The sequence below is a fragment of the Chiloscyllium punctatum genome, chromosome 12, assembly GCF_047496795.1.
Source record: "Chiloscyllium punctatum isolate Juve2018m chromosome 12, sChiPun1.3, whole genome shotgun sequence".
NCBI classification, from domain to species: domain Eukaryota; kingdom Metazoa; phylum Chordata; class Chondrichthyes; order Orectolobiformes; family Hemiscylliidae; genus Chiloscyllium; species Chiloscyllium punctatum.
This window is the reverse complement of record NC_092750.1, coordinates 94,413,486-94,440,130: the sequence shown is the minus strand read 5'-3', so window position 1 is coordinate 94,440,130 and position 26,645 is coordinate 94,413,486. Positions and strand designations below refer to the sequence as shown.

At 44.8% G+C, this 26,645-nt stretch overlaps 1 protein-coding gene across 1 annotated transcript in view; it reads left to right on the top strand.

Annotated features, from left to right (window-relative positions):
* LOC140483960 (FYVE, RhoGEF and PH domain-containing protein 5-like) overlaps nucleotides 1-26,645 on the top strand; it is a 251,684-nt gene that overhangs the window by 129,526 nt on the left and 95,513 nt on the right. Inside the window, exons 2-5 of the mRNA XM_072582831.1 lie at nucleotides 7,676-7,790; nucleotides 9,290-9,348; nucleotides 9,457-9,487; nucleotides 18,556-18,707. Of these exons, the coding sequence (XP_072438932.1) occupies nucleotides 7,676-7,790; nucleotides 9,290-9,348; nucleotides 9,457-9,487; nucleotides 18,556-18,707 (357 nt within the window). The remainder of the gene's footprint in view (nucleotides 1-7,675; nucleotides 7,791-9,289; nucleotides 9,349-9,456; nucleotides 9,488-18,555; nucleotides 18,708-26,645) is intronic.

The following is a 26,645-nucleotide window of genomic DNA, read 5'->3' as shown; positions in this document are numbered from 1 at the left end:
ACCTTGGAATATGCCAGTCTGTGACAGTTCCCTGAAGTTTGTTGACATATCACCTCTCTTATTTCTCTCAGACTGTTAGGGGGCCTTTGTATACTCCCAGCAATGTGATTGCTCCTTTTTGGTTTCTAAGTTCTACCCATATAGCTTCATTTAAGGTGCCTTTGACACTATCATTCCTCCCTACTGCTGTAATAAATTCCCTGATCAAAATTGTGACATCTCCTTTTTTATCTCCTTCCCTGTCTCACCTGAACATCTGATATCTTGGAATATTGAGCTGTCAATCCTCCCCCTCTCTCAACCATGTCTCAGTGATAGTAATAAGATCGTACCCCCATGTTTTCATTTGTGCTCTCAACCCATCTGCCCCTTGTCCGTCAGACTCCTAGCATTAAAATAAATGCTAGTCATCTTTGAGGCAGCATAGTGGCTCAGTGGTTAGCACCGCTACTGCATAGCGTTAGGGACCTGGATTCGATTTTCGCCTCAGGCACCTGTCTGTGTGGACCTTGCACGTTCTCCCCGTGTTTGCATGGGTTTCCTCCCACAGTCCAAAGATGTGCAGGTGAGCTGGATTTACCATGCTAAAATTGCCCATAGTGTCCAGGAATGTGCAGGCTATCCATGCGAAATAAAGAGTTACAGGGATAGGGTAAGGGGGTTGGGTCTGGGTAGGATGTTGTTGGGAGGTTCAGTGCACACTTGATGAGCCGAATAGCCTGATTCCACACTGTCGGGATTCTATGATTCTGTAATTAACTAACCTACAATGTCTATGCTTTCCAGATTGTAGGTTAATTTCAGCAGGTCATAGGGAAAGTAAATGGAATTTTTAACTCTGTTGCAAATACAGTCATAGTGAGGTTTTGCTAAAACTATGTAAGGTGTATATCTTGTGGGGGAGTCTAGATTCAGAGACCTTCGAGTGTAGTTCTGAAAATTGCAAAATTTTTTTCTTTGAGTGAATCAGTGGGGAATTTTTTTTACTGCACTACTGTAGAGGCTGAATCATTCAGGAGATTCAAGTCTGAGGTACACAGATTTCCAATCATTGAAGGAAGCAAGATTATGCGGCAAAGGCAGGAAAATGAACTTAATGATTATCAGTGATATATAATTGATATAATTGAATTACAGAGCAGAAGGGTTGAAGGGTATTTTTCTGTCCTAAGACTTATAGTCTGGTAACAGTGTGAAATAATGCATCATTGTAAGATGGAGAGACAATAAAACATAAAGGTTCCAACTTTAAAGGAGCCAAGAAGTTACAATGTGGAGGTGCCAGCATTAGACTGGAGTGGACACATTCACATGACACCAGGTTATAGGACACCAGGTTTATTTGAAGTCGCAAGCTTTCGGAGTGCTGCTCCTTCGTCAGGTGACGTCAGGCAATTTCAAATAAACCTATTGGAAATTACAGGTTGAGAATGCTATTAATAAACTGTTAGAATCTCTATTTGATTTGATTGTGATACTTAGCCTAATTTAATCTAATTTCTTGAAGGATTTGAATGATCTGTAGTTCAGGTGTTATGTGCCTTTATGTTTGCGTTGCTCTCATTGCTCCCTCATTATTGGTTCAATGCACTTTGACTACAGCTTTAATAGTATTATGACCTAGTTGCCCAAAGTATTTTGAACAATCCACTGTTATATCTTCCCTTCCAGAAAACTCTTAGCAACATTCAAAACCGTTCTCAATAGATTTGTGTCTCAGCACCAGTTTACATAGAACATAGAACATTACAGCACAGTACAGGCCCTTCGGCCCTCGATGTTGCGCCGCCCTGTCATACTAATCTGAAGCCCATCCCACCTACACGGTTCCATGTACATCAATTTGCCTGTCCAATGACAACTTAAATGCACTTAAACTTGGCGAATCTACTACTGATGCAGGCAAAGCATTCCATACCATTACCCTCTGAGTAAAGAAACTACCTCTGACATCTATCTTATACCTATCTCCCCTCACTTTAAAGTTGTGTCCCCTCGTGTTTGCCGTCCCCCATACTTGGAAAAAGGCTCTCCCTGTCCACCCTATCTAACACTGTGATTATCTTGTATGTCTTTATTAAGTCACCTCTCAACCTTCTTCTCTCTAACAAGAACAGCCTCAAGGCTCTCAGCATTTCCTCGTAAGACATTCCTTCCATATCAGGCAACATCCTAGTAAATCTCCTCTGTATCCATTCCAAAGCTTCCATATCCTTCTTATAATGCGGTGACCAGAACTGTACACAATACTCCAAGTGTGGGCGTACCAGAGCTTTGTACAGCTGCAGCATAACCTCCTGGTTCTGGAACTCAATCCCTCTATTAATAAAGGCCAAAACACTGTATGCCTTCTTAACAACCCTGTCAATCTGGGTGGCAACTTTCAGGTATCTGTGTACATGGACACCGAGATCTCTCTACTCATCTGCACTCCCAAGAATCTTACTGTTAGCTCAGTACTTTGCATTCCGATTACTCTGTCCAAAGTGTATCACCTCACACTTGTCCACATTAAACTCCATTTGCCACGTCTCAGCCCAGCTCTGCATCCTATCTATGTCTCTCTGCAACCTACTACATCCTTCATCACTGTCCACAACTCCACCAACTTTAGTGTCATCTGCAAATTTACTAACCCACCCTTCTATGCCCTCATCCAGGTCATTTGTAAAAATGACGAATAGCAGTGGACCTAACACCGACCCTTGCGGTACGCCGCTAGTAACTGGACACCAAGATGAACATGTTCCATCAACTACAACCCTCTGTTTTCTTTCAGCAAGCCAATTACTGATCCAAACTGCTATGTCTCCCACAATCTCATTCCTCCGCATTTTGTACAATAGCCTACTGTGGGGAACCTTATCGAATGCCTTGCTGAAATCCATATACACCACATCAACCGGTTTACTCTCATCTACCTGTTTGGTCACTTTGTCAAAAAACTCAATAAGATTCGTTAGGCATGACCTACCCTTCACAAAACCGTGCTGACTGTCCCTGATCAGATTATTCTTTTCCAGATGGTTATAAATCCTATCTCCTATAACCTTTTCCAACACTTTACCAACAACTGAAGTGAGACTCACTGGTCTGTAATTACCAGGGTTGTCTCTACTACCCTTTTTGAACAAGGGAACTACATTTGCTATCCTCCAGTCCTCAGGCACTATTCCTGTAGACAATGATGATTTGAAGATCAATGCCAAAGGCTCAGCAATCTCTTTCCTTGCTTCCCAGAGGATCCTTGGATAGATCCCATCCGGCCCAGGGGACTTGTCTATTTTCACACTCTGCAGTATTTCTAATACCTCTTCCTTGTGAACCTCAATCTCTTCGAGTCTAGATGCAAGTATCTCTGTATCTTCCTTGCCAACATTTTCATTTTCTATAGTGAACACTGTTGAAAAATATTTATTTAGTGCTTCCCCTACCTCCTCTGACTCCACACACAACTTCCCAGTATTATCCTTGATTGGGCCTAATTTAACTCTCGTCATTCTTTTATTCCTGACATACCTCGGGGTTAACCCTGAGCCTATCCACCAACAACTTTTCATGTCTCCTGGCTCTTCTGAGCTCTCTTTCTTTTTAGGTCTTTCCTGACTTCCTTGTAACCCTCAAGTGCCCTAACTGAGTTTTCATATTTTGTCCTAACATAAGCCGCCTTCTTCTTCTTGACCAGGTATTCCACTTCCTTAGTAAACCACGGCTCACGCATTCTGTATCTTCCTCCCTGCCTGACAGGTCCATACTTATTTAGGACACACACAAGCTTTTCCTTGAATAAGCTCCACATTTTTAATGTGCTCATCCCTTGCAGTTTCCTAAATCTTTCCTAATTGCATTGTAATTTCCCTTCCCCCAGCTGTAACTCTTGCTCGGCGGAGTACACCTATCCCTCACTAAAGTAAACCTGACTGAATTGTGATCGCTGTCTCCAAAGTGCTCACCTACTTCCAAATCTAACACCTGGCCAGGCTCGTTACCCAGTACTAAATCTAAAGTGGCTTCGCCCCTTGTAGGCCTGTCTACATACTGTGTCAGGAAGCCCTCCTGCACACGCTGGACAAAAACTGACCCATCTATAGTACTCGTACTGTAGTGATCCCAGTCAATATTTGGATAGTTGAAGTCCCCCATGACAACTACCCTGTCTCTCTCACTCCTATCGAGAATCATCTTTGCTATCCTTTCCTCTACATCTCTGGGACTATTCGGAGGCCTATAGAAAACTCCCAGCATGGTGACTTCTCCTTTCCTGTTTCTAACCTCAGCCCATACTACCTCAGTTAACGAGTCCCCAAACATCCTTTCTACAACTATAATATTGTCCCTGATCAACAATGCCACACCTCCCCCTCTTTTACCATCTTCTCTGTTCTTACTGAAACATTTGAATTCCGGAACCTGCAACAGCCATTCCTGTCCCTGCTCTATCCATGTCTCCATAATGGCCACAACATCGAAATCCCTGGTACCAACCCACCCTGCCAGTTCACCCGCTTTATTTCGGATGCTCCTCGCGTTGAAGTACACACACTTCAAACCAGGTTCTCGCATGCCAGTGTCAGATACTTGATTTAGGAACTCCCTACTCTCATCCTCTTTTGTACCTGTCCTACAATTTTGGTTCCCATCCCCCTGCTGTATTAGATTAAATCCACCTTAATAGTTTTAGCGAATTTCCCACCCAGGATATTGGTACCCCTCTGGTTTAGACGAAGACCATCCTGCTTGTAGAGGTCCCACCTATCCCGGAAAGAGCTCCAATTATCCAAAAACCCGAAACCCTCCCTCCTGCACCATCCCTGTAGCCACGTGTTCAACTCCTTTCTCTCCCTATTCCTCACCTCACTAGCACGTGGCACGGGCAGTAAACCAGAGAAAACAACTCTGTTTGTCCTAGCTCTAAGCTTCCATCCTAGCTCCCTGAATTTCTGCCTCAAGTCCCCATCTCTCTTCCGATCTATGTCGTTGGTGCCAATGTGGACCACGACTTGGGGCTGCTCTCCCTCCCCCAGAAGGATCCCAAAAACACGATCAGAGACATCACGGACCCTGGCACCCAGGAGGCAACCCTCCAACCGTGAGTCTCTCTCGTCCCCACAGAACCTCCTTACTGTCCCCCTAACTATCGAGTCCCCAATGACTACTGCTCTGCTCCTCTTCCCCCTTCCCTTCTGAGTAGCAGGTGCCCCACTGCTTTCCCCTGGTAAGTCATTTCCCCCCCCCCCCCCAAACAGTATCCAAAACGGTATACTTATTGTTGAGGGGAATGGCCACAGGGATCCCTGCACTGCCTGCCGGTTCCCTTTCTGTCCCCTAACTGTCACCCATCTGTATTTTTCTTTTATCTGGTCAAACTCCAAGATTTCAGATGATGAGCCCTATTGTTATGGTCCAAGTGTTATGGGGTAACACCCAGTTGATGTTAGTATTGAATAAGTCAGATTCCTAACTGGAACATCGCTGAATAGTTTTTTCTTTGTTACAGAATTATATCTTACTAAAACATAAGCATGTGATATTGCAGTCTTTATTCTAATAAATAATAATTCTTGGGCGGCACGGTGGCACAATGGTTAGCACTGCTGCCTCACAGCGCCAGAGACCCGGGTTCAATTCCCGCCTCAGGCGACTCTCTGTGTGGAGTTTGCACGTTCTCCCCGTGTCTGCGTGGGTTTCCTCCGGGTGCTCCGGTTTCCTCCCACAGTCCAAAGATGTGCAGGTCAGGTGAATTGGCCATGCTAAATTGCCTGTAGTGTTAGGTGAAGGGGTAAATGTAGGAGAATGGGTCTGGGTGGGTTACGCTTCGGTGGGTCGGTGTGGACGTGTTGAGCCGAAGGGCCTGTAAGTAATTAATCTAATCTAATAACACAAAAGTTCATGAACAGAGACTAAATCAAACAAAAAAGGCTCTATTCTTGTATAATATAGATTCAAAGATTCTTAAACACACAGGACAAATAACCCAAGCACTCTTTGTAGATTGTATAAGAACATCAGCTTTGTATCAGAATCAGTTCCCCCCCCCGTTGCAGCTGTATAAAACAATTTTTAGGCCGCATTTGGAGTATTATGTGCAGTTTTGGTCACCACACTACAAGAAGGACATGAAAGCTTTGGAGAGAGTGCAGAGAAGGTTCGCCACGATATTGCTTGGTGTTGAGGGCATTGGCTATGAGAGAAAGTTTAAAAAAAACTAGGACTGTTTTCACTGAAAAGATGGCAGATGAGAGGAGACCCGATAGAAGTCTACAAAATTATGAGAGGTGTAGAGAGGGTGGAGACTTTTTCCCAGGATTGAAGTTTCAATTGCAAGGGGGCACAGGTTTAAGGTGAGAGGAGGCGAGTTTAAGGGAGATGTTCATCACACAGAGAGTGGTAGGAGCTTGGAATGCACTGCCAGAAGAGGTGGTGGAAGCAGACACGTTGACAACATTTAAGAGGCATCTGGGTGGTTACATGAATAGGGAGGGAACAGAAGGATATGGACCGAATAAGGGCCGTAAGGATTATTTATAGTTTAGTTAGGGCACAGGGCCTTGTTGTTCTTTTGTTCTAGTCCAGGTTACAAAGTTTATTCCAATTCTCAGGATAGAAATGCTATGCCTGTATCAAGATCCAGTTCATTTCTGAGAGAGAGGGATGCTTTTCATCTTTAAGACCTTGATGGGCTTGAAATATCTTGCATTACAACTCATCTGCTCGAACTAATTATTGTGATGTTCCTGACTAAACTTCCTTCCAGTTCTGTATGAGCCCTGATACAGCTTCAATTCCTTCCCTTTTTGTTTTGAAAGCTTCAAACCTGACTTCACTTTATCCTGACACTCCAGTCTAGGATTATTAATAACTTATTATTTCACGGTAACTTAATCCCTTTCAACTCTTTTTTTTTAGGTTTGGTGTTTTGCCTATTTTATTCCATTAAAAGACTTCTCAGTACCTCAGGGCTTGATACACACTTCTCTCTCAAAGGACTTCCCAGCACTGGTGAAAAATGAAGCGAGTTACCAAGAGAAGTTCCAGAGTCTGGAAAGTTCTCTCTGCACTCCTGGGTGATTCCCTTTGAGCTCTCACAACTTCCTACCACCTAGGATTGTAATTTTTATACACATGGACAAAATCATATTCTGAAGCAGAGTCAGGATTCAAAACGTTAACCCTGATTTCTCTCCACAGACGTTGCCAGACCTGCTGAGTTTCTCCAAAAATTTCTGATTTCCAGAATCTGCAGTCCTTTCAGTTTTTTTAACAAATTCATACGTTTAACCTAGAATGCGAAAATTCCAAACTTGCGTTAAATGAGACATGTAAATCTCACAATTTCATCACAAAAGTGATCTTTAAAAAATATATTGAAGATTCAAATGCCATGGATTATAACTACACTCCATTTGTAAATCTCACATCATTGTGGAAGTAACGGATGTGATGGCACGTTATATATTCATAACTCCTCCATTGCAGTTCCACCACCTTTATCCCATCTCTCTCTCTCTCTCTCTCTCTCTCTCTCTCTCTCTCCATATGTTGTATCTCTAGTCCCTCCCTCTTGTGTGGAGCTACTTGACAATTTAGTGGGAGCGCATGGGGAGAACCCACTGTCAGAGAAACTGCAGGTCAGATCTAAAGCTGTAAAGCTTAAGTGTGATGCTTTTTGTTGCAGTGTCGAGAGTGAGACGCTGACAGCATGCTTGCCCAGTGGAGACGAGCTTGTATCAGACGAGGAGATTGGAAACAGTTCAGAGTCTGAGGAGATCGATAGGGACATGGCTGAACAGGTATGTGTGGCAGTAGTTAAGTATGACTGGCTGGGATGGTCAGTATTTGCAGGGGAAGCATAGCATGCTAGACATGTTGGGATATCTAACTGTGATGGAGCATGGTAACCCTCACAAGTTAATGAAAACAAATTTGAAGGAATGAAAAAATGTTGGGACTGAAGAGTTCGCATTCTTCAACAGTAGATGATTCTACCTTGTAGGCATTAAATGAAGTGTCTGAGAACATTGTAGATGTAATTTTACAAAGTGCTTTTAATCCAGAAACCATTCCTTTCAATAGAAAAATCGTGCATGTCACTCTGCTCTTTAAGAAAGGTAAGAGAAGAAAACCAAAGATTGATACCCGTCATTGGGAAATTCCTCGTGTATATAATAAAAGTGCCTGAAAGACATTAGAAATCTTCAGTTAATCAGAGACAATTGATCGTGCCCGAAATATCTGATAAAATCTCTCACAGTTGTGGAAAATGTAGTGCATGAGGGAATAACTCTGGATGTTATTTAGCTTCCAGAAGGCAATTGCTAAAAGTCTCTAAATCTGGTGTTGAAGCTGACAGACTTGAAGATAAGTTACTGACCTGATTTAAGAATTGGTTCAGAATAGGAGATAGGGAATAGGAACAGTGGGCAGGTTCTTGAATTGGCAGCATACATTGTATGTTGTCCGCCAAGGATCTGTAGTTATTCCCTGAACAAAATTCATGGACAAAGTCATGGCAAATGTAAGATCTCCCTGTGGTCCTACAAAAGATAGAACAAGAGGTTTTTTAAAGCAATGCGAGTCCAAAGAGTTTGGAGGTTCCAAGTACACTGTCATTTAAATTACATCACCAGAAGCAGATAGTTACCTAAAAGGCCAATGAAACACTGGTCTTTATAACTTAACATCTAGAATACTAGAAGGTATTCAGCTGTGCCCAAGCCTTGGTTAGACACATCATGTTCAATTCTGGACTCACAGTTCAGGAACAATACCTTGATCTGGGATTGAGTGGAGTCATGATTGACTTAAATGGTACCTGAATTCCAAGGGTTTCAACTTACAAGAAAAGATTCCACAAATGTGGGTTGCACTACCAGGAAGTTGGTACATTTTGGCAGATAATTTGATAAGAGAATTTCAGGATATTCTATAGAATTGAGGGAGTACATACAAAGTATTATAATGGGCTGGGTTTTTGAGTATAAGGAGACATAGTCAAATGAATTTGATTCAGATCCTTCAGCAGTGATTATAGAAACATTTCAACTGCAGAGGAGGTTAGAATACTCAACTGTCTTACAACAGTGGTAACCAATGTCTGGATAGTTGTAATTTTGAAATCTGAAATTGCTAAGGATTTTATTAACCAGGGACAGGGAAACAGAGTTCCATCATTGTGGATAATCACAATCACATGAACAGATTGGAGATTGTTTGGACCCTGTGATCACCCTATAGTTTATGGGAATGAAGTGTAGCCACTGGAACTAAATATTCATTCACTTTCCTATAGAGTAACATTGAACTGGAAGCCTATCACATTGCAAAAGTCATAACAACTTCTGAAAGAGCGTGAGTATAAACCTTTGTCAATGGGATTTTTTCCCTGCAAGTTACTCTGAATGGAATGAGTTGTTACAAGTTTGTATCAGTCTGTAACATTCTCTTTGAATCTCACAGGTACGTCAGTGTGCTGAAGCTCCTACACACAGTGAGTACAAGCTTGAATTGTCAACATTCCTTGGTGGAATGTGCATGAATCAGTGGTTGTCACTCCTGTCCATCCTACCTGACCACTCTCCCTGTGCCGACCCCTCTCCCTGTGCCGACCCCTCTCACCCCGATCCATGTCCCTGACCTAATCACTCACACTGCTCCGGGCATTCCTCCTGTATCTGACGAGATCGCTCGCCCACTGCTCCGGACATTCCTCCTGTATCTGACGAGATCGCTCGCCCACTGCTCCGGACATTCCTCCTGTATCTGACGAGATCGCTCGCCCACTGCTCCGGACATTCCTCCTGTATCTGACGAGATCGCTCACCCACTGCTCCGGACATTCCTCCTGTACCTGACGAGATCGCTCGCCCACTGCTCCGGACATTCCTCCTGTATCTGACGAGATCGCTCGCCCACTGCTCCGGGCATTCCTCCTGTATCTGACGAGATCGCTCGCCCACTGCTCCGGACATTCCTCCTGTATCTGACGAGATCGCTCACCCACTGCTCCGGGCATTCCTCCTGTATCTGATGAGATCGCTCGCCCACTGCTCCGGACATTCCTCCTGTATCTGATGAGATCGCTCGCCCACTGCTCCGGGCATTCCTCCTGTATCTGACGAGATCGCTCGCCCACTGCTCCGGACATTCCTCCTGTATCTGACGAGATCGCTCACCCACTGTTCCGGGCATTCCTCCTGTACCTGACGAGATCGCTCACCCACTGCTCCGGACATTCCTCCTGTATCTGACGAGATCGCTCGCCCACTGCTCCGGACATTCCTCCTGTACCTGACGAGATCGCTCGCCCACTGCTCCGGACATTCCTCCTGTATCTGACGAGGTCGCTCTTCCACTGCTCCGGACATTCCTCCTGTACCTGACGAGATCGCTCGCCCACTGCTCTGGACATTCCTCCTGTATCTGACGAGATCGCTCGCCCACTGCTCCGGACATTCCTCCTGTATCTGACGAGATCGCTCGCCCACTGCTCCGGACATTCCTCCTGTATCTGACGAGATCGCTCACCCACTGCTCCGGGCATTCCTCCTGTATCTGATGAGATCGCTCGCCCACTGCTCCGGACATTCCTCCTGTATCTGATGAGATCGCTCGCCCACTGCTCCGGGCATTCCTCCTGTATCTGACGAGATCGCTCGCCCACTGCTCCGGACATTCCTCCTGTATCTGACGAGATCGCTCGCCCACTGTTCCGGGCATTCCTCCTGTACCTGACGAGATCGCTCACCCACTGCTCCGGACATTCCTCCTGTATCTGACGAGATCGCTCGCCCACTGCTCCGGACATTCCTCCTGTATCTGACGAGATCGCTCGCCCACTGCTCCGGACATTCCTCCTGTATCTGACGAGATCGCTCGCCCACTGCTCCGGACATTCCTCCTGTATCTGACGAGATCGCTCGCCCACTGCTCCGGACATTCCTCCTGTACCTGACGAGATCGCTCGCCCACTGCTCCGGACATTCCTCCTGTATCTGACGAGATCGCTCGCCCACTGCTCCGGACATTCCTCCTGTATCTGACGAGATCGCTCGCCCACTGCTCCGGACATTCCTCCTGTATCTGACGAGATCGCTCGCTCACTGCTCCGGACATTCCTCCTGTATCTGACGAGATCGCTGGCCCACTGCTCCGGACATTCCTCCTGTACCTGACGAGATCGCTCGCCCACTGCTCCGGACATTCCTCCTGTACCTGACGAGATCGCTCGCCCACTGCTCCGGACATTCCTCCTGTATCTGACGAGATCGCTCGCCCACTGCTCCGGACATTCCTCCTGTATCTGACGAGATCGCTCGCCCACTGCTCCGGACATTCCTCCTGTATCTGACGAGATCGCTCGCTCACTGCTCCGGACATTCCTCCTGTACCTGACGAGATCGCTCGCCCACTGCTCCGGACATTCCTCCTGTACCTGACGAGATCGCTCGCTCACTGCTCCGGACATTCCTCCTGTATCTGATGAGATCGCTCGCCCACTGCTCCGGACATTCCTCCTGTATCTGACGAGATCGCTCGCTCATCCCTCATTTCTCACTTTGTTCTGACTCCTCACACTCCATCAGAGACCGTCCAAACTCTGTCATAACGTCTTTTAACTTTTCTGTGTTTTTGATTATGGACTGAGATGAGAAAATAACTCACTTTTAAAGCAAGGAGTGGCAAAGCATTACCGCACTTTAATAAAAGCAAATAACCTGATGGTCATTGTTTATACTGTTCACAAAGTTTAAAGCAGATAGCAGTTCAGGTGAGTTGGAATCGAGGGCAGTGTACAAATGGAGATCAGGTAGCTGGAAAAGCACAGTCGGTCAGGCAGCATCTGAGGAGCAGGAGAATCGACGTTTCGGGTATAAAAAAGATTCCTGATGAAGGGCTTATGTCTGAAACATCAGACGCTGCCTGACCGGCTGTGCTTTTCTAGTACCACACTCTTTGGCTCTGATCTCCAGCATCTGCAGTCCTCACTTTGTCCTAGTAACAAGTAGCTAATTGGTCTGTGGACTAGTGATCAGTTATAAATGACAAAGGCCCGCTGTCTGCCAAATTGTTGGTTCCCAGGTAGCTCACTCAGTCCTGGCCTCTCAACCAATCCTGACCCCTCACCCTGTCTTGATCTCTCACCCTGTCCTGACCTGTCATCCTGTCCTGAGCCCTCTCCCTGATCCTTACCCTGACCTCTCACATTGACCCTGACCCCTCACAATGGTCCTGAGCCCTCACCCCGATCCTGATCCTTCATTCTGATCCAGATCCCTCACACTGATCCTGACCCCTCACATTGATCCTGACCCCTCACCCCAATTCTAGACCTTCATTCTGCCCATCAAGTGACCCCTCACCCTGATCATGGCCCTTCACCCTGCCTAAACAGGTATACTGTTTTGGATACTGATGGGGGAAATGACTCACCAGGGGAAGGCAGCAGTTCATGGCATCGTGGCTGGCTCTAATGTAGAGAACTGCAGGAAAGAGTGGAAGGGCTATAGTCATAGAAGATTAAATAGTAAGATAGGCGGCTCTGTGATTGAAAACAAGACTCCCGAATGGTATGTTGCCCCTCAGGTGCATGGGTCAGGGATGTCTCAGATCGGCTGCAGAACATTTGATTATCCGGCATTCAATTATCCAAATTTCGAATTATCCGAGCAAGATTGCAAGGCCCCAGTGCTTGGCTAAACTATGTTATCTGGTATTTGATTGTCTGGCATTTGACGAACCAAATGAAATACTCCCAGTTCATATCTTTGAGATAATCAAGGTTCCTCTGTAAATGGATTATGGAAAGATGTAGGAGCAACAGGGTGGTGGTGATAGGAGTTTTTAATTTTCCCAACATTGACTGGGATTCACTTAGTGTTCAAGGTCTCGATGACGCAGAATTTATAAGGAGCATCCAGGAGGGTTTTATTGAGCAGGATGTAAACAGTCCAACTCGGGAAGGGGCCATACTGGTGTTGGGGAATGAGCCCAGCCAGGTGGTTGAAATTTCAGTAAGAGGATTACTTTGGAAATAGTAATCATAATTCCGTTAGTTTTCGAATACTATTGGAGAAAGATGAGAGTGGTCCTAAAGCAAGAGTGCTAAACTGGGGCAAGGCCGGCTATAGCAAAATTCGGCAGGAGCTGGAGAATATGGATTGGGAGCAGCCTGTTGCAGGTAAACTACATTTGATATGTGAAAGGCTTTTAAAGAGAGGTTGATTAGAGTGCAGGACAGACATGTCCCTGTGAAAGTTCGGGAGAGAAATGGCAAGATTAGGGAACCAGGTGAAATTGTGAGATGAGCGAAGAGGAGAAAGGAAGCATACATAAGGTCTAGAAAACTGAAAACAGATGAAGCTTTGGAAGAATATCGGGAAGGTAGGACCGATCTAAGACAAGAAGTTAAGAGGGCTACAGTGGTCATGAAATATCTTTAGCAAACAGAGCTAAGGAAAATCCCAAAGCCTTTCATTCGTATATGAGGAGCAAGAGGGTAACTAGAGAAAGTGTTGACCCACTCAAGGACAAAGGAGGAAATGGGTGAGGTTCTTAATGAGTACCGTGCGTCGATATTCACCGAGGAGAGGGATGTGATGAATGGTGAGGTTAAGGATAGATCTTTGATTACTCTAGGTCATGTTGGCATAAGGAGGGAGGAAGTGTTGTGTATTCTAAAAGACATTAAGGTAGACAAGCCCCCAGGTCCAGATGGGATCTATGCCATCTTACTGAGGGAAGTGGGAGGAAATAGCTGGGGCCTCAACAGATATCTTTGTAGCATCCTCAAACACAGGTGAGATCCTGGAGGACTGGAGGATTGCTAATATTGTTTAAGAAGGGTAGCAGGGGCGATCAAGTTAATTATAGAGCGATGAGCCTGACGTTACTGGTAGGGAAGCTGCTGGAGAAGATACTGAGCGATAGGATCTAGTTATATTTGGAAGAAAATGGGCTTATCAGTGATAGGCAATGTGGTTTTGTGCAGGGAAGGACATATCTTACAACTTAATAGAATTCTTTGAGGAAATGACAAAGGTGACTGATGAGGGAGCAGATGTAGATGTCATATACATGGACTTCAGTAAGGCATTTGATAAGGTTCCCCATGGTAGGCTGATGGAGCAAGTGAAGTTGCATGAAGTCCAGGGTATACTAGCTAGATGGTTAGAGAACTTAGCAAGTTTTGAGAAGATTTGTAGCTCAGGTTAAGGTTTTGGATGTCAGTTTGCTCGCTGAGCTGAAAGGTTCATTTCCGGATGTTTTGTTACCTTACTAGGTAACATCTTCAGTGGGCCTCATGTGAAGCAATGCTGAAAATTTCTGCTTTCTAGCCACAAAAAGACATGACCCCCTCTCACTAGTATCCTTACATATGGATGAGGAAGGACACCACTTTAACTAGGACAACACATGCATCCTAAGACAATCCCAACAAAGACATGCACGAGAATTCCTAGAAGCATGGCATTCCATCCGGACCTCTATCAACAAACACATCGAGTTAGACCCCATCTACCACCCCCTGAGAAAATGAACCAGAAGTGACTTCACCACAAGAAATGACATCACCAACCCAAAGAAACCCAGAGAAAGCAGGAATTTTCAGCATTGCCTAGCGTGAGGTCCACTGAAGATGTTACCTAGTGAGGTAACGAAACGTCTGGAAATGAACCTTTCAGCTCAGCGAGCAAACCTACATGCAAAAGGATAGAGAACTGGCTGGGCAGCAGGAGACAGAGATGTTCTCGTGAAAGGGAGTTTCTCAAAATGGAGAACTGTGACCATGGTATCCCACAGGGATTTGTGCTGGGACCACTGTTGTTTGTGATATACATCAATGATTTGAAGGCAGTTATAGGTGGTCTGATTAGCAAGTTTGCAGATGACACTCAGATTGGTGGAGTGGCAGGTAGTGAAGGGAACTGTCAGAGAATGCAGCAGAATATAGATAGATTGGAGAGTTGGGCAGAGAAATGGCAGATTGACTTAAATCCAGGCAAATGTGAGATGATGCATTTTGGAAGATCCAGTATGGTAAATGAAAAAGACCTGAGGAAAATTGATGTACAGAGAGATCTGGGTGTGCGGGTCCATTATACCCTGAAGGTGGCAATGCAGGTCGATAGAGTGGTCAAGAAGGTATAGGGCATGTTTTCCTTCATCGGACGGGGTATTGAGTACAAGAGTTGGCAGGTCTCATGTTACAGTTGTATAGGAGTCAAAAAGTGTAGTGCTAGAAAAGCACAGCATCCAAGGAGCAGGAGAGTCGACCTTTCAAGCATAAGCTCTTCATCAGGAATGTCCAGCATCTGCAGTCCACTTTCTCCTACAGTTGAATTGGACTTTGGTTCGGCCACATTTGGAATACTGCATACAGTTCTGGTCGCCACATTACCAAAAGGGTGTGGGTGTTTTAGAGACGGTGCAGAGGAGGTTCACCAGGATGTTGCCTGGTATGGAGGATGCTAGCTATGAGGAGAGATTGAGTAGATTAGGCTTATTTTCATTAGAAAGACAGAGGTTGAGGGGGGACCTGATTAGGGTCTACAAAATCATGAGAGGTATAGACAGGATGGATAGCAAGAAGCAAGAAGCAATTACTAGGGGTCATGAGTTCAAGGTGCGAGGGGAAAAGTTTAGGGGAGATATGCATGGAAAATTCTTTATGGAGAGGGTGGTGGGTGCCCGGAACGCGTTGCCAGTGGAGATGGTAGAGGCGGGCATGATAGTGTCATTTAAGATGTATCTAGACAGGTATGTGAATGGGCAGGGGACAGAGAGGTACAGACCCTTGGAAAATAGGCTTAGATAGAGGATCTGGATTGTGCAGGCTTTGAAGGCCGAAGGGCCTGTTCCTGTGCTGTAATTTTCTTTGTTCTTTGTTGTTCTAAACCCTACCCTGCCCTAACCCCTCTCCCTGATTCTGACTGCTGTCCCTGACCCTGATCCTGACCCCTCACCTTGCCCTGATCATGGGCCTTCATGCTGCCCAAACCTCTACCGTGCCCTGAAACCTCATCCTGCCCCAGCACCACACCCTGATCCTGTTCCTCACCCTGCCGTGACCCCTCACCCTGCACCTGAACCCTTTTCTCTGACCTGACCCATCATCCTGACCACACACCTGCCCTGTCCTTCATTCAGTCCTAAAATGTGTTGCTGGAAAAGCGCAGCAGGTCAGGCAGCATCCAAGGAGCAGGAGAATCGACGTTTCGGGCATGAGCCCTTCTTCAGGAATGAGGAAAGTGTGTCCAGCAGGCTAAGATAAAAGGTTGGGAGGAGGGACTTGGGGGAGGGGCGTTGGAAATGAGATAGGTGGAAGGAGGTCAAGGTGAGGGTGATAGGCCAGAGTGGGGGTGGGGGCGGAGAGGTCAGGAAGAAGATTGCAGGTTAGGAAGGTGGTGCTGAGTTCGAGGGATATGACTGAGACAAGGAGGGGGAAGGGGAAATGAGGAAATTAGAGAAATCTGAGTTCATCCCTTGTGGTTGGTGGGTTCCTAGGCGGAAGATGAGGCGCTCTTCCTCCACCTGTCGTGTTGCTATGGTCTGGCGATGGAGGAGTCCAAGGACCTGCATGTCCTTGGTGGAGTGGGAGGGGGAGTTGAAGTGTTGAGCCACGGGGTGGTTGGGTTGGTTGGTCCGGGTGTCCCAGAGGTGTTCTCTGAAATGTTCCGCAAGTAGGCGGCCTGTCTCCCCAATATAGAGGAGGCCACATCGGGTGCAGCGGATGCAATAGATGATGTGTGTGGAGGTGCAGGTGAATTTGTGGTGGATATGGAAGGATCCCTTGGGGCCTTGGAGGGAAGTAAGGGGGGAGGTGTGGCCGCAAGTTTTGCATTTCTTGCGGTTGCAGGGGAAGGTGCCGGAAGTAGAGGTTGGGTTGGTGGGGAGTGTGGACCTGACGAGGGAGTCACGGAGGGAGTGGTCTTTTAGGAACACTGATAGGGGAGGGGAGGGAAATATATTCCTGGTGGTGGGGTCCGTTTGGAGGTGGCGGAAATGACGGCGGATGATACGCTGTATATGGACGTTGGTGGGGTGGTAGGTGAGGACCAGTGGGGTTCTGTCCTGGTGGCAATTGGAGGGGTGGGGCTCAAGGGCGGAGGAGCAGGAAGTGGTGGAGGGCATCGTCGATCATGTCTGGGGGGAAATTGCGGTCTTTGAATTGGTCCTCCTGGGAGCAGATGCGGTGGAGACGAAGGAATTGGGAATATGGGATGGCATTTTTACAGGGGGCAGGGAACTCCTCTCTGCATACCTCAACACGGTCCTGTCCCCCTTAGTCCAAGAACTCCTTCCATATCTGCCACAAATTCACCTGCACCTCCACACACATCATTTATTGCATCTGCTGCACCCGATGTGGCCTCCTCTATATTGGGGAGACAGGCCGCCTACTTGCGGAATGTTTCAGAGAACACCTCTGGGACACCCGGACCAACCAACCCAACCACCCTGTGGCTGAACACTTTAACTCCCCCTCCCACTCCACCAAGGACATGCAGGTCCTTGGATTCCTCCATCGCCAGACCATAGCAACACAATGGCTGGAGGAAGAGCGCCTCATCTTCCGCCTAGGAACCCTCCAACCACAAGAGATGAACTCAGATTTCTCCAGTTTCCTCACTTCCCCTCCCCCCACCTTGTCTCAGTCCCAACCCTCGAACTCAGCACTGCCTTCCTAACCTGCAATCTTCTTCCTGACCTCTCCGCCCCACCCCCACTCCAGCCTATCACCCTCACCTTGACCTCCTTCCACCTATCGCATTTCCAACGCCCCTCCCCCAAGTCCCTCCTCCCTACCTTTTACCTTAGCCTGCTGGACACACTTTCCTCATTCCTGAAGAAGGGCTTATGCCCGAAACGTCGATTCTCCTGCTCCTTGGATGCTGCCTGACCTGCTGCGCTTTTCCAGCAACACATTTTCAGCTCTGATCTACAGCATCTTTCTCCTCTTCATTCAGTCCTAGCCTCACATCACATTATTCATAACTGAATTATCATTGCTCCACAACCCTTACTCTTGACCCGGCACCTTGACCTAAGCCCTTACCCTAAAAAGACCTTTGACCTTTTCCTCCACCTTCCCTGACACCTGCTCTGCTATCTATCCTGTCCCTGTTTCCAGTGAGGCCTTGTTGGCTGGAGTCACGGTTGGCAGTGAGCATGCTGATGAATGGGGAAGGAGGTTGGAAGAGGGCGATGTTCAATTGCCAAAGAGAACGCAAAACTAGAACGTTCTTGTTGAGAGCATTCTCTGATGCAGAGGGCAGATTTCACATAACAATAGTAACTTTGATCTGGGCAACTTAAGTTGTTGCAGCAGTAAATGGAGTGAACTCTGAATGGGAATGTGAGTCAGGAAGGGCATATGACTGCAAAGGAACAGTTTCTCCCAGTGAGTTTGTACAGCAAAACATTCCTGTCCTTACTCCCTATCACTCTTCATCAATTCCCCACTTCAGTCTCACCCTCCCTACATTGTATCTATTGGCTATGGGGTAACTTGGGTGAGTTTACGCATTCAGTTTGAGTTCTTTTGTCTTCTGACAGGACTTCAGAAGAGTTGCCCTGGGGGCTGTTGATGGTGAAGCATGCCCTGTGCTGGACCGAGAAGTAGTCACTGTCATCCTGTGTGCTGTCTCTGAGCTCCTTGATCTCCACCAGGAAATACTGCAGGAGTTGGAACAGAGTGTGACTGAATGGTACATCGATAATCCCCCATCCCTATTGGAAGCCTCGCTGTGGGGGATGGTGGGAAACTAACTCTTGGGTGGAGGAGAAACGAGGTTCTTGCATGTTGTCACATGCTTTACTGTTTAATACCATTTTCCCGAGGGGTTCGGAGGTCACCCCGCTTGTTCAGGAGGCTAAATTAAAAATAATTGGCTGGCTTTCAGGTCTGTAGGAAATGATGGAAAGAGACAAGAAACACAAAGATGTTAATTTGCAATATGAAGGTGCAGCAGGGAACGGGTAGGTACATTGTCATCACCTACCGCCAGAGTTCCAGATACCACACCCTGGCCTCAGCAGAGTATCTAGTGTCATAGGCCCTCGCCCCTTCAATAGGCAGTTTGTGCAAGGGAGTGTTGGCACAACAGGGTGTCAGGGCAAGGGGCGTTGAAGGGAATGGGGTGTCTTCGTTTTTTATGATGAAATTTGCTGATGGTAAAAGTTTGGTGCAAAGACAGGGGAGGAGGCTCTGGAGGGTTTAAGAGTAAATACATTTCAGCCAGCAGCGGAGATTTATCTCAGTTTGTTGACTAAGGCACACCAGGAAATTGCAGGGGTATTTGCAAAAAATGTCCATTTTATAGAATCCCGACAGTGTGGGAGCAGGCCATTCAGCCCATTGAGTCCACGCTGACCCTCTAAACAGCATCCCATCAGACCCCTCTTGCCAACCTATCCCTGTAACCCTGCATATCCCATAGCTAATCCACCTAGCCTGTATATCCCTGGATACTATGAGCAATTTAGCATGGTCAATTCACCCATCCTGCACAATTTTGGACTGTGGGAGGAAACCAGAGCACCTCGGGGAAACCCACACAGATACATGGAGAATGTGCAGACTCCACACGGACATTGGCCCGAGGATGGAATTGAACTCAGGTTCCCTGTGCTGTGAGGCAGCAGTGCTCACTACTGGGTCACTGAACATTCTTCTATGAGCATTGAGAAATGCCAGAGACAGAAGACAGCAACTGTGACATTGGTATTCAAGAAGAGAGCAAAAGTTAAACCAGGAAGCCGCACCTAAACCGATTCAGATTCCAAGATATCAACTATAACTGAGGTAGGCAATTCTGAGGGACAGAATTAATCTGCACGTGGAGCATAAGAGATCAATCAAGAACAGTCAGTATGAGTTTGTGAAGGCAAGGTCATATCTGACCAATTTATAGAATCACAGCATGGAAACAGACCCTTCGGTCTAACATAATCCCAAACTAAACTTGTTCCACCTGCCTGCCTGCTCCTGGCCCATACCCCTCAAAACATTCCCTATTCATCTACTTATCTAAGTGTCTTTTCAACATTGTAACTGTGCCTGCATCCTCAGGAACTTCATTCCACACCCTTCTGTGTAAAAAAAAAATTGCCCCTCATGTCTTTTTTAAATCTCTCTCCTGTCAACTTAAAAATATCTCCCGTGGTCTTGAAATCCCCCACCCTACGGGAAAAAAAACACCTACCATTAACCCTATCTATAAACCCCATGATTTTAGAAACCTACTAAGGTCACCTCTCAATGCTGTACCCTCCAGTGAAAAATATCCCAGCCTTTCTTTATAGCACAAATTTTCCATTCCCAGCAAAGTTCCGTTGAAGCCTCTCAAACTTAATAATAATATCCTTCCTAAACAGGATGACCAGAACTGGACGCAGTACTCCTGAAGAGGCCTCACCAATGTCCTCAATGTGACTTCCCAACTCAAATATTCAAAAGACTGAGCAATGAAGGCAAATGTGCTAAATGCCTTTTTAAACCACTCTATCTATATGTGATGCAAACTTCAAAGAATTATGTATCTGAATCTCTAGGTCCCCCTGTTCTACAACAACACCCACAGCCTACCATTAATTATATATGTTCTGCCCCTCTTTTTGTACCAAAATCCAATACTTCAAATTTATCCAAATTGAACTCTGTCTACCAGATTTTCAGCTTATTGACCCACTTGATCAACATCCCTTTGTAATTTTAGAAAACCGTTTTCGCTCTGTAATATGCCACCAGTTTTGGTGACGTCCGCAAATGTACTAACGATGCCTTCCAATTTCGCATTCAAATCATTTATGTAAATGACAAACACATCCCAGAACCAATCCCTGTGGAACACTGCTGGTGTCCAGTCTGAAAAGCAACCTTCTACCACCACTCTCTGTCTCCTGCCATTAAGCCAATTGGCAAGCTCACCCTGAATTCCATGTAAGCAAACTTTACAAGCTGGTCTACCATGCGGAATCTCTCAAAGGCTTTACTAAAATCCAAGTAAAAAACATCTACTACTCTGTCCTCATCATTGCTTTTGGAACTTCCTCAAAAAACTCAATCAAGTTTGTGAGAGATGAGTTCCCTTTCACAAAACCATGTTTACTATTCTCAATCAATTTTGTCCCTCTAAATGTTTACAAATCCTATCTTTTATAATCACCTCCAACAACGTACTCACGACCAAAGTCAGACCTACAGATCTGTCATTGCCCAGTTTCTCCTTACAACCCTTCTTAAACAAAGACAAAAAATTAGCCACTCTCCAGTCATCAGACACCTCCTCTGTAGTTATAGATGATATAAATATTTCTGGAAGGGGCCCTCAGTTTCTTCCCTTACTCACCACTATGTTCTGACATGCATTTGATCAGATTCCAATGATTTATCCACCTTTATATTTTATAAGATCTCCAGAACTTCCTCTTCTGCAATGTGAACTGATTTTAAAATATCAATATTTATTTCCCTAAATTTTATAGCCTCCGTTTCTTTCTCCACACTAAAGATTGATGCAAAATATTCATTTAATATCTCTGTGATCACCTGGGGTTCAACATAAAAATAACCTCTTTGATCTTTAAATGGCTATCTGTGGTTACCCTTTTACTCTTAATGTACTTGTAGAATCTCTTTGGATTACCCTTTATCTGCCAATGCTAACTCATTTGCTAATGCAAATCCCCTCTTTGCTTTCCTGATTTCTTTATTAAGAATACCCCTACACGCCATATATTGATTTACAGCTTCATTTAAACCCTGTTGTCTATGTCTAATATAAGATATTTTATTCTTGACTAGAATCTCAATATCTTCATCCATCCATTGTTCCTTATTCTTACCAGCCTTATCCTTCACTCTAAGAGAAACATAATGCCTCTGAACTCTCATCATTGCAATCTTGAAAACCTCACACTTGTCAGATGTCCTTTACCTGCGAACAGTTTACTGTCATTAACTTTTGAAAGTTTTTGTCTTGCATCATTAAAATTTACCTTACTCCAATTAAAATCTTTAACTTTTATGGAAGGCTTATCCTTTTCCATAAACCATTTTAAAATGAATAGAATTGTGACTCATAGTGTTCCCTGACTTCCACTTCAGTCACCTGCCCTGCCTTATTAAATCTCTCTCCTCTCGGGAAATGCAGAACAGAGATGTGGAGGCTGTTTAAGGAGCAACTGTTGCGAGTGTTGGATAACTTTGTCCCACTGAGACAGGCAAGGATTGGTAAGGTGAAGGAGCCTTGGGTGATAAAAGAAGAGGATCTTCTCAACAAAAGGGAGAAGGAAGCTTACTGAAGGTTGAGGAAGCAAGGATCTGGCACAGCTTTAGAGGATTACAGGGTAGCTTAGAATGATCTCAAAAATGGACTGAAGAGACCTAGAAGGGGATGCAAAAAAGCCTTGGCAGGAAGGATTAGGGAAAACCCAAAGGTATTCTACACTTACATGAGGAGTAAGAGAATGATTGGGAGTGGGTAGGATAGTGGTGGGAACTTGTGCCTAGAGTCTAAAGAGGTAGGGGAGGCCCTAAATTAGTTTTTTTGATTCAGCATCCACTAGAGAGAGGGGCCTTGTTGATAATGAGAACACCATGAACCAGGTTAATAGGCTTGAACAGATCAATATTAAGAAAGTGGGTGTGCTGGAAATTCTGGGAAGCATCAAGATGGATAAGTCCCCAGGGTTGGACCAGATAAATCCAAGGGTACTATGTGAAGCGAGGAATGAGATTTCTGTGCCTCTGGCGATGATCTTTGCATTCTCACTCTCCACGGGCAGTAGCACTGGGTGATTGAAGGAGGTGAATGTTGTTCCTCTGTTCAAGAAAGGGAATAGGGAAATCCCTGAGAATTACAGACCAGTCTGTCTTACGTCTGTGGTAAGCAAGGCACTGGAAAGGATTCTGAGACATTGTTTTTCCAAATAGTCATAAATCCTAAATTTGATTAAAGGTAGTCAGCATGAGGAGCAGGTTATGTCTCACAAGAGTTATTGAGTTCTTTGAGGATGTGACAAGTTGACAAAGGTTGAGCAGTGGATGTGGATTTCAGAAAGGCCTTTGACAAGGTTCCCCATGGTAGTCTTTTTCAGAAAGTTAGGTATGGGATACGGGAAATTCTGGATACAGAATTGGCTGGCCAATAGAAGCCAACGAGTGGCAGTGGATGGAAAGTATTCCGCCTGGGGGTAGGTGACCAGTGATGTCCCGCAGGGATCTGTTCTTGGGTCTCTGCTCTTTGTAGGTATTATAAGTTACTTGAATGGAGAAGTAGAAGGGTGGGCTAGTAAGTTTGCCGATGACACAAAATTGATGGTGTTGTAGATAGTGTTGAGGGCTGTTGCAGGCTACAACAAGACATTGACAGGACACAGAGCTGAGCTGAGAAGTGGCAGATGGAGCTCAATCTGGATAAATACAAAGTGATTCATTTTGGAAGGTCAAATTTGAATGCTGAATACAGGGTTAAATACAGGCTGAATACAGGATTCTTGGCAGTGTGAAACAGCAGGATCTTGGGGTCCATGTATATAGATCCCTCCATAGTTGATAGGGTTGTTAACAAGGCTTAATGTGTTTTGGCTTTCATTAACAGGGGGATTAAGTTTAAGAGCTGCGAGGTTTTGCTGCAGCTCTATAAAAACCCTGATTAGACCACACTTGGAATATTGTGTTCAGTTCTGGTCGCCTCATTACAGGAAGGATATGGATGCTTTAGAGACATTGCAGAGGAGATTTACTAGGATGCTGCATGGATTGGAGGGCTTGTGTTATAAAAAGAAGTGTTATATTGAGTGAGCTAGGGCTTTTCACACTGGAGAGAAGAAGGAAGAGAGGTGACTTGATAGATGTGTACAAGGCATAGATAGTATAGATGGCCAGAGACTTTTCCCAAGGGCAGAAATAGCTGTCATGAGGGGTCATAATTGTAAGGTGATTGGAGGAACGTTATAGGGGAGTTGTGAGAGGTAGGTTCTTTATGTACAGAATGGTGGGTGTTTGGAATGCACTGCCAGTGGTGGTAATAGAGTCAGAGACATTAGGAACATTTAAGCGACTACTGGATGAGCACATGTAAATTGAGGGGTGTTTTTGCAAGGTTTGTGAAGGTTTTTAGCTCAGGTTGAGGTTTAGGGTGTAGGTTTGCTCGCTGATGTAGGTGAGGGGTGTGTAGGTTAGGTTGATCTTAGAGTAAGGTAAATGCTCAGCACAACATCATGGGCCGAAGGGCCTGTACTGGTCTATGTTCTGTTTTGCTAAAGAATTTTCTTGAACACATTTGACAAATTCTTCACCATCCAAACCTTTAACAATATTGTAGCCCCAGTCAATGTTTAGAAAATTAAAATTCCCCATTATTACAAACTTCTTATCCTTAAATATATCTGAGATCTGTGTACTATTTGTTTCTCAATTTCTCTGATCAAGGGTAATCTTTCTTATTTCTAATTTTTAATCTATATATTTTCACTGGGTGATTTTTCAGAAATAACTTCTCCAGTTATAGCCGTTATACTGTCTTTAATCAAAAACACAATTCTCCCTCCTTTCTTGCCTCCTTTTCTATCCTTCCTACAGTATCTAAAATCCAGAATATTGAGCTGCCAGTCCTGTCTATCCCTCAGCCAGGTTTCTGTAATAGTTACGGTGTCCCAATCCCATGTTCCTAAACATGCCCTGAGTTCACCAGCCTTAGCTGTAAGACCCCTTGCATTGAAATAAATGCAACGTAATTCTTCAGAGTTACTATGTTCTCTGACTTTCTTTTGTCTTTCCTTTTCTAATTGACTTGCTCTTTTCACATTCAGAACCTTCCTCATCAATCATTCCATTTATACTGCTACTTAGAATTCCTCCAAACCTGAGCCCCTCAAACACTCTAACAGTATGAAGTCTCCCTTAATGGAAGTACTAAATCTCCATGCTAAGATATTGGTACCATTCCAGGTTTTTTATGTCCCAGAAGAGATTCCTGTTGTCCAAAAATTTGAATCCCTGAACAATACACTGCCTCTTCAGCATTGATTTATCTCCTTTCTTCTTTTGTTCCTTCCCTCTTTCGAGTTTGGCATCAGGAGTAAACTACTTTTAAGTTTCTGTTTTTTAATCTTTTACCTAACCTCTTATATTCAGTCTATAAAGCTTTAACTTTTCCAGAAAAATGTCATTTCTACCAATCTGTACAATAATTACTGGCTTCTGCCCTTGAACAATATGTTTGAAATGTTTAGAGATGTCCTTAATCTGAGCACCAGCGAAGTGACATACCATCATACATTTACGCTCACCACCACAGAATTTCCTGACAGGAGAGTCCCAATAACAATTATTCTTTTAAATTTTGTTAAACACTGCCTAACATAAGAGTCATTCCGACTGACTGCTCCTTCTAATTTCCTCTGAGAGATAATTCCTTTCAGCAGTCCCCAAAACTGAACGCCATCAGAGACTTCTGTACTATCTTCTTATGTATCCTGACAGTCACCCATCTATCTGACTGACCTTGATTTGTAATCACTTTTCTAAATTAACTAGCCATCTAAGTCTATGCCTTTTACATGCCTTCGATAACATTACGCCTAAAAAAAAGTCACTTTCAATAACACCTTACATATAAAATAAACTACCTTTCATTACCAACAGACAGTAATGATAAAAATGCAAAATATTTTTTAAAAAATCAAACATAAATCTTAAATGTAATGAATAACTTCGCTGATTCACTGAATTAAAATAATTACTATTCGATAAATTCCACAAATAAAAAAAATTGTTTCCAGAGCTGATCATGTGTATAAGTCACCAAAATGAAAACACAACTCTACTTTATAAAAAAAACTCCTCAGCCAGTCAAAAAAAACTCTTGCACTGTAAAAACAACTCTCCTCAAAACGTATTTTTTTTAAGCTTCTAAATTAGAGAGAAAAAAATCAACCATTTACTGTAGGCCTCTGAAAAAAACTTGTTAAAGTCTGTTTTGAAAAAAAAACTTGCATTGGTTTTTCTTGATTGCTAAAGAAAGAAAATAATTAAAAATCATGGACTTTGAGTCTACTTAGACTTCAGCAAGGCTTTTCGTATGGAAGTCAATCTGGATAAATGTGATGCACATGGACAGGACAAACAAGGCAAGGATCCTGGAAGGACCAAGGATCAGAGGGACCTTGGTGTGTGTGTGTGTGTACACAGGTAGATGGATAAAATGGTTACAAAGGCATATGATATACTTGCCTTTATATCCAAAGTAGACAAGCTGGAGGATGGAAGGACACAGAAAGCCAGGCAGCATCAGGAGGTGGAGAAGTTGATGTTTCTTCAGGATAGGAGGTGGCTGTAGGCAGGGTGGTGAAGGTGAAACTGCATAAGATGTTAGTTAGGCCACAGTGAGAGCATTGTGTGCAGTTCTGGAATCCACATTAAAGGAGGGACGCGATAGCACTAGAGAGGTTGCAGAGGAGATTTACCAGGGTGTTCCCTGGGCTGGATCGTTTCAGTTATGAAAAGAGTTTGGACAGGTCGGGGTTGTTTTCCTTAGAGCAGAGGAAATTGAGAAGGCACATGTTTGAGATGTAGGAGAAAGTGAGGACTGCAGATGCTGGAGAGTCATAGAGTTGTAAAGTGTGGCGCTGAAAGTACA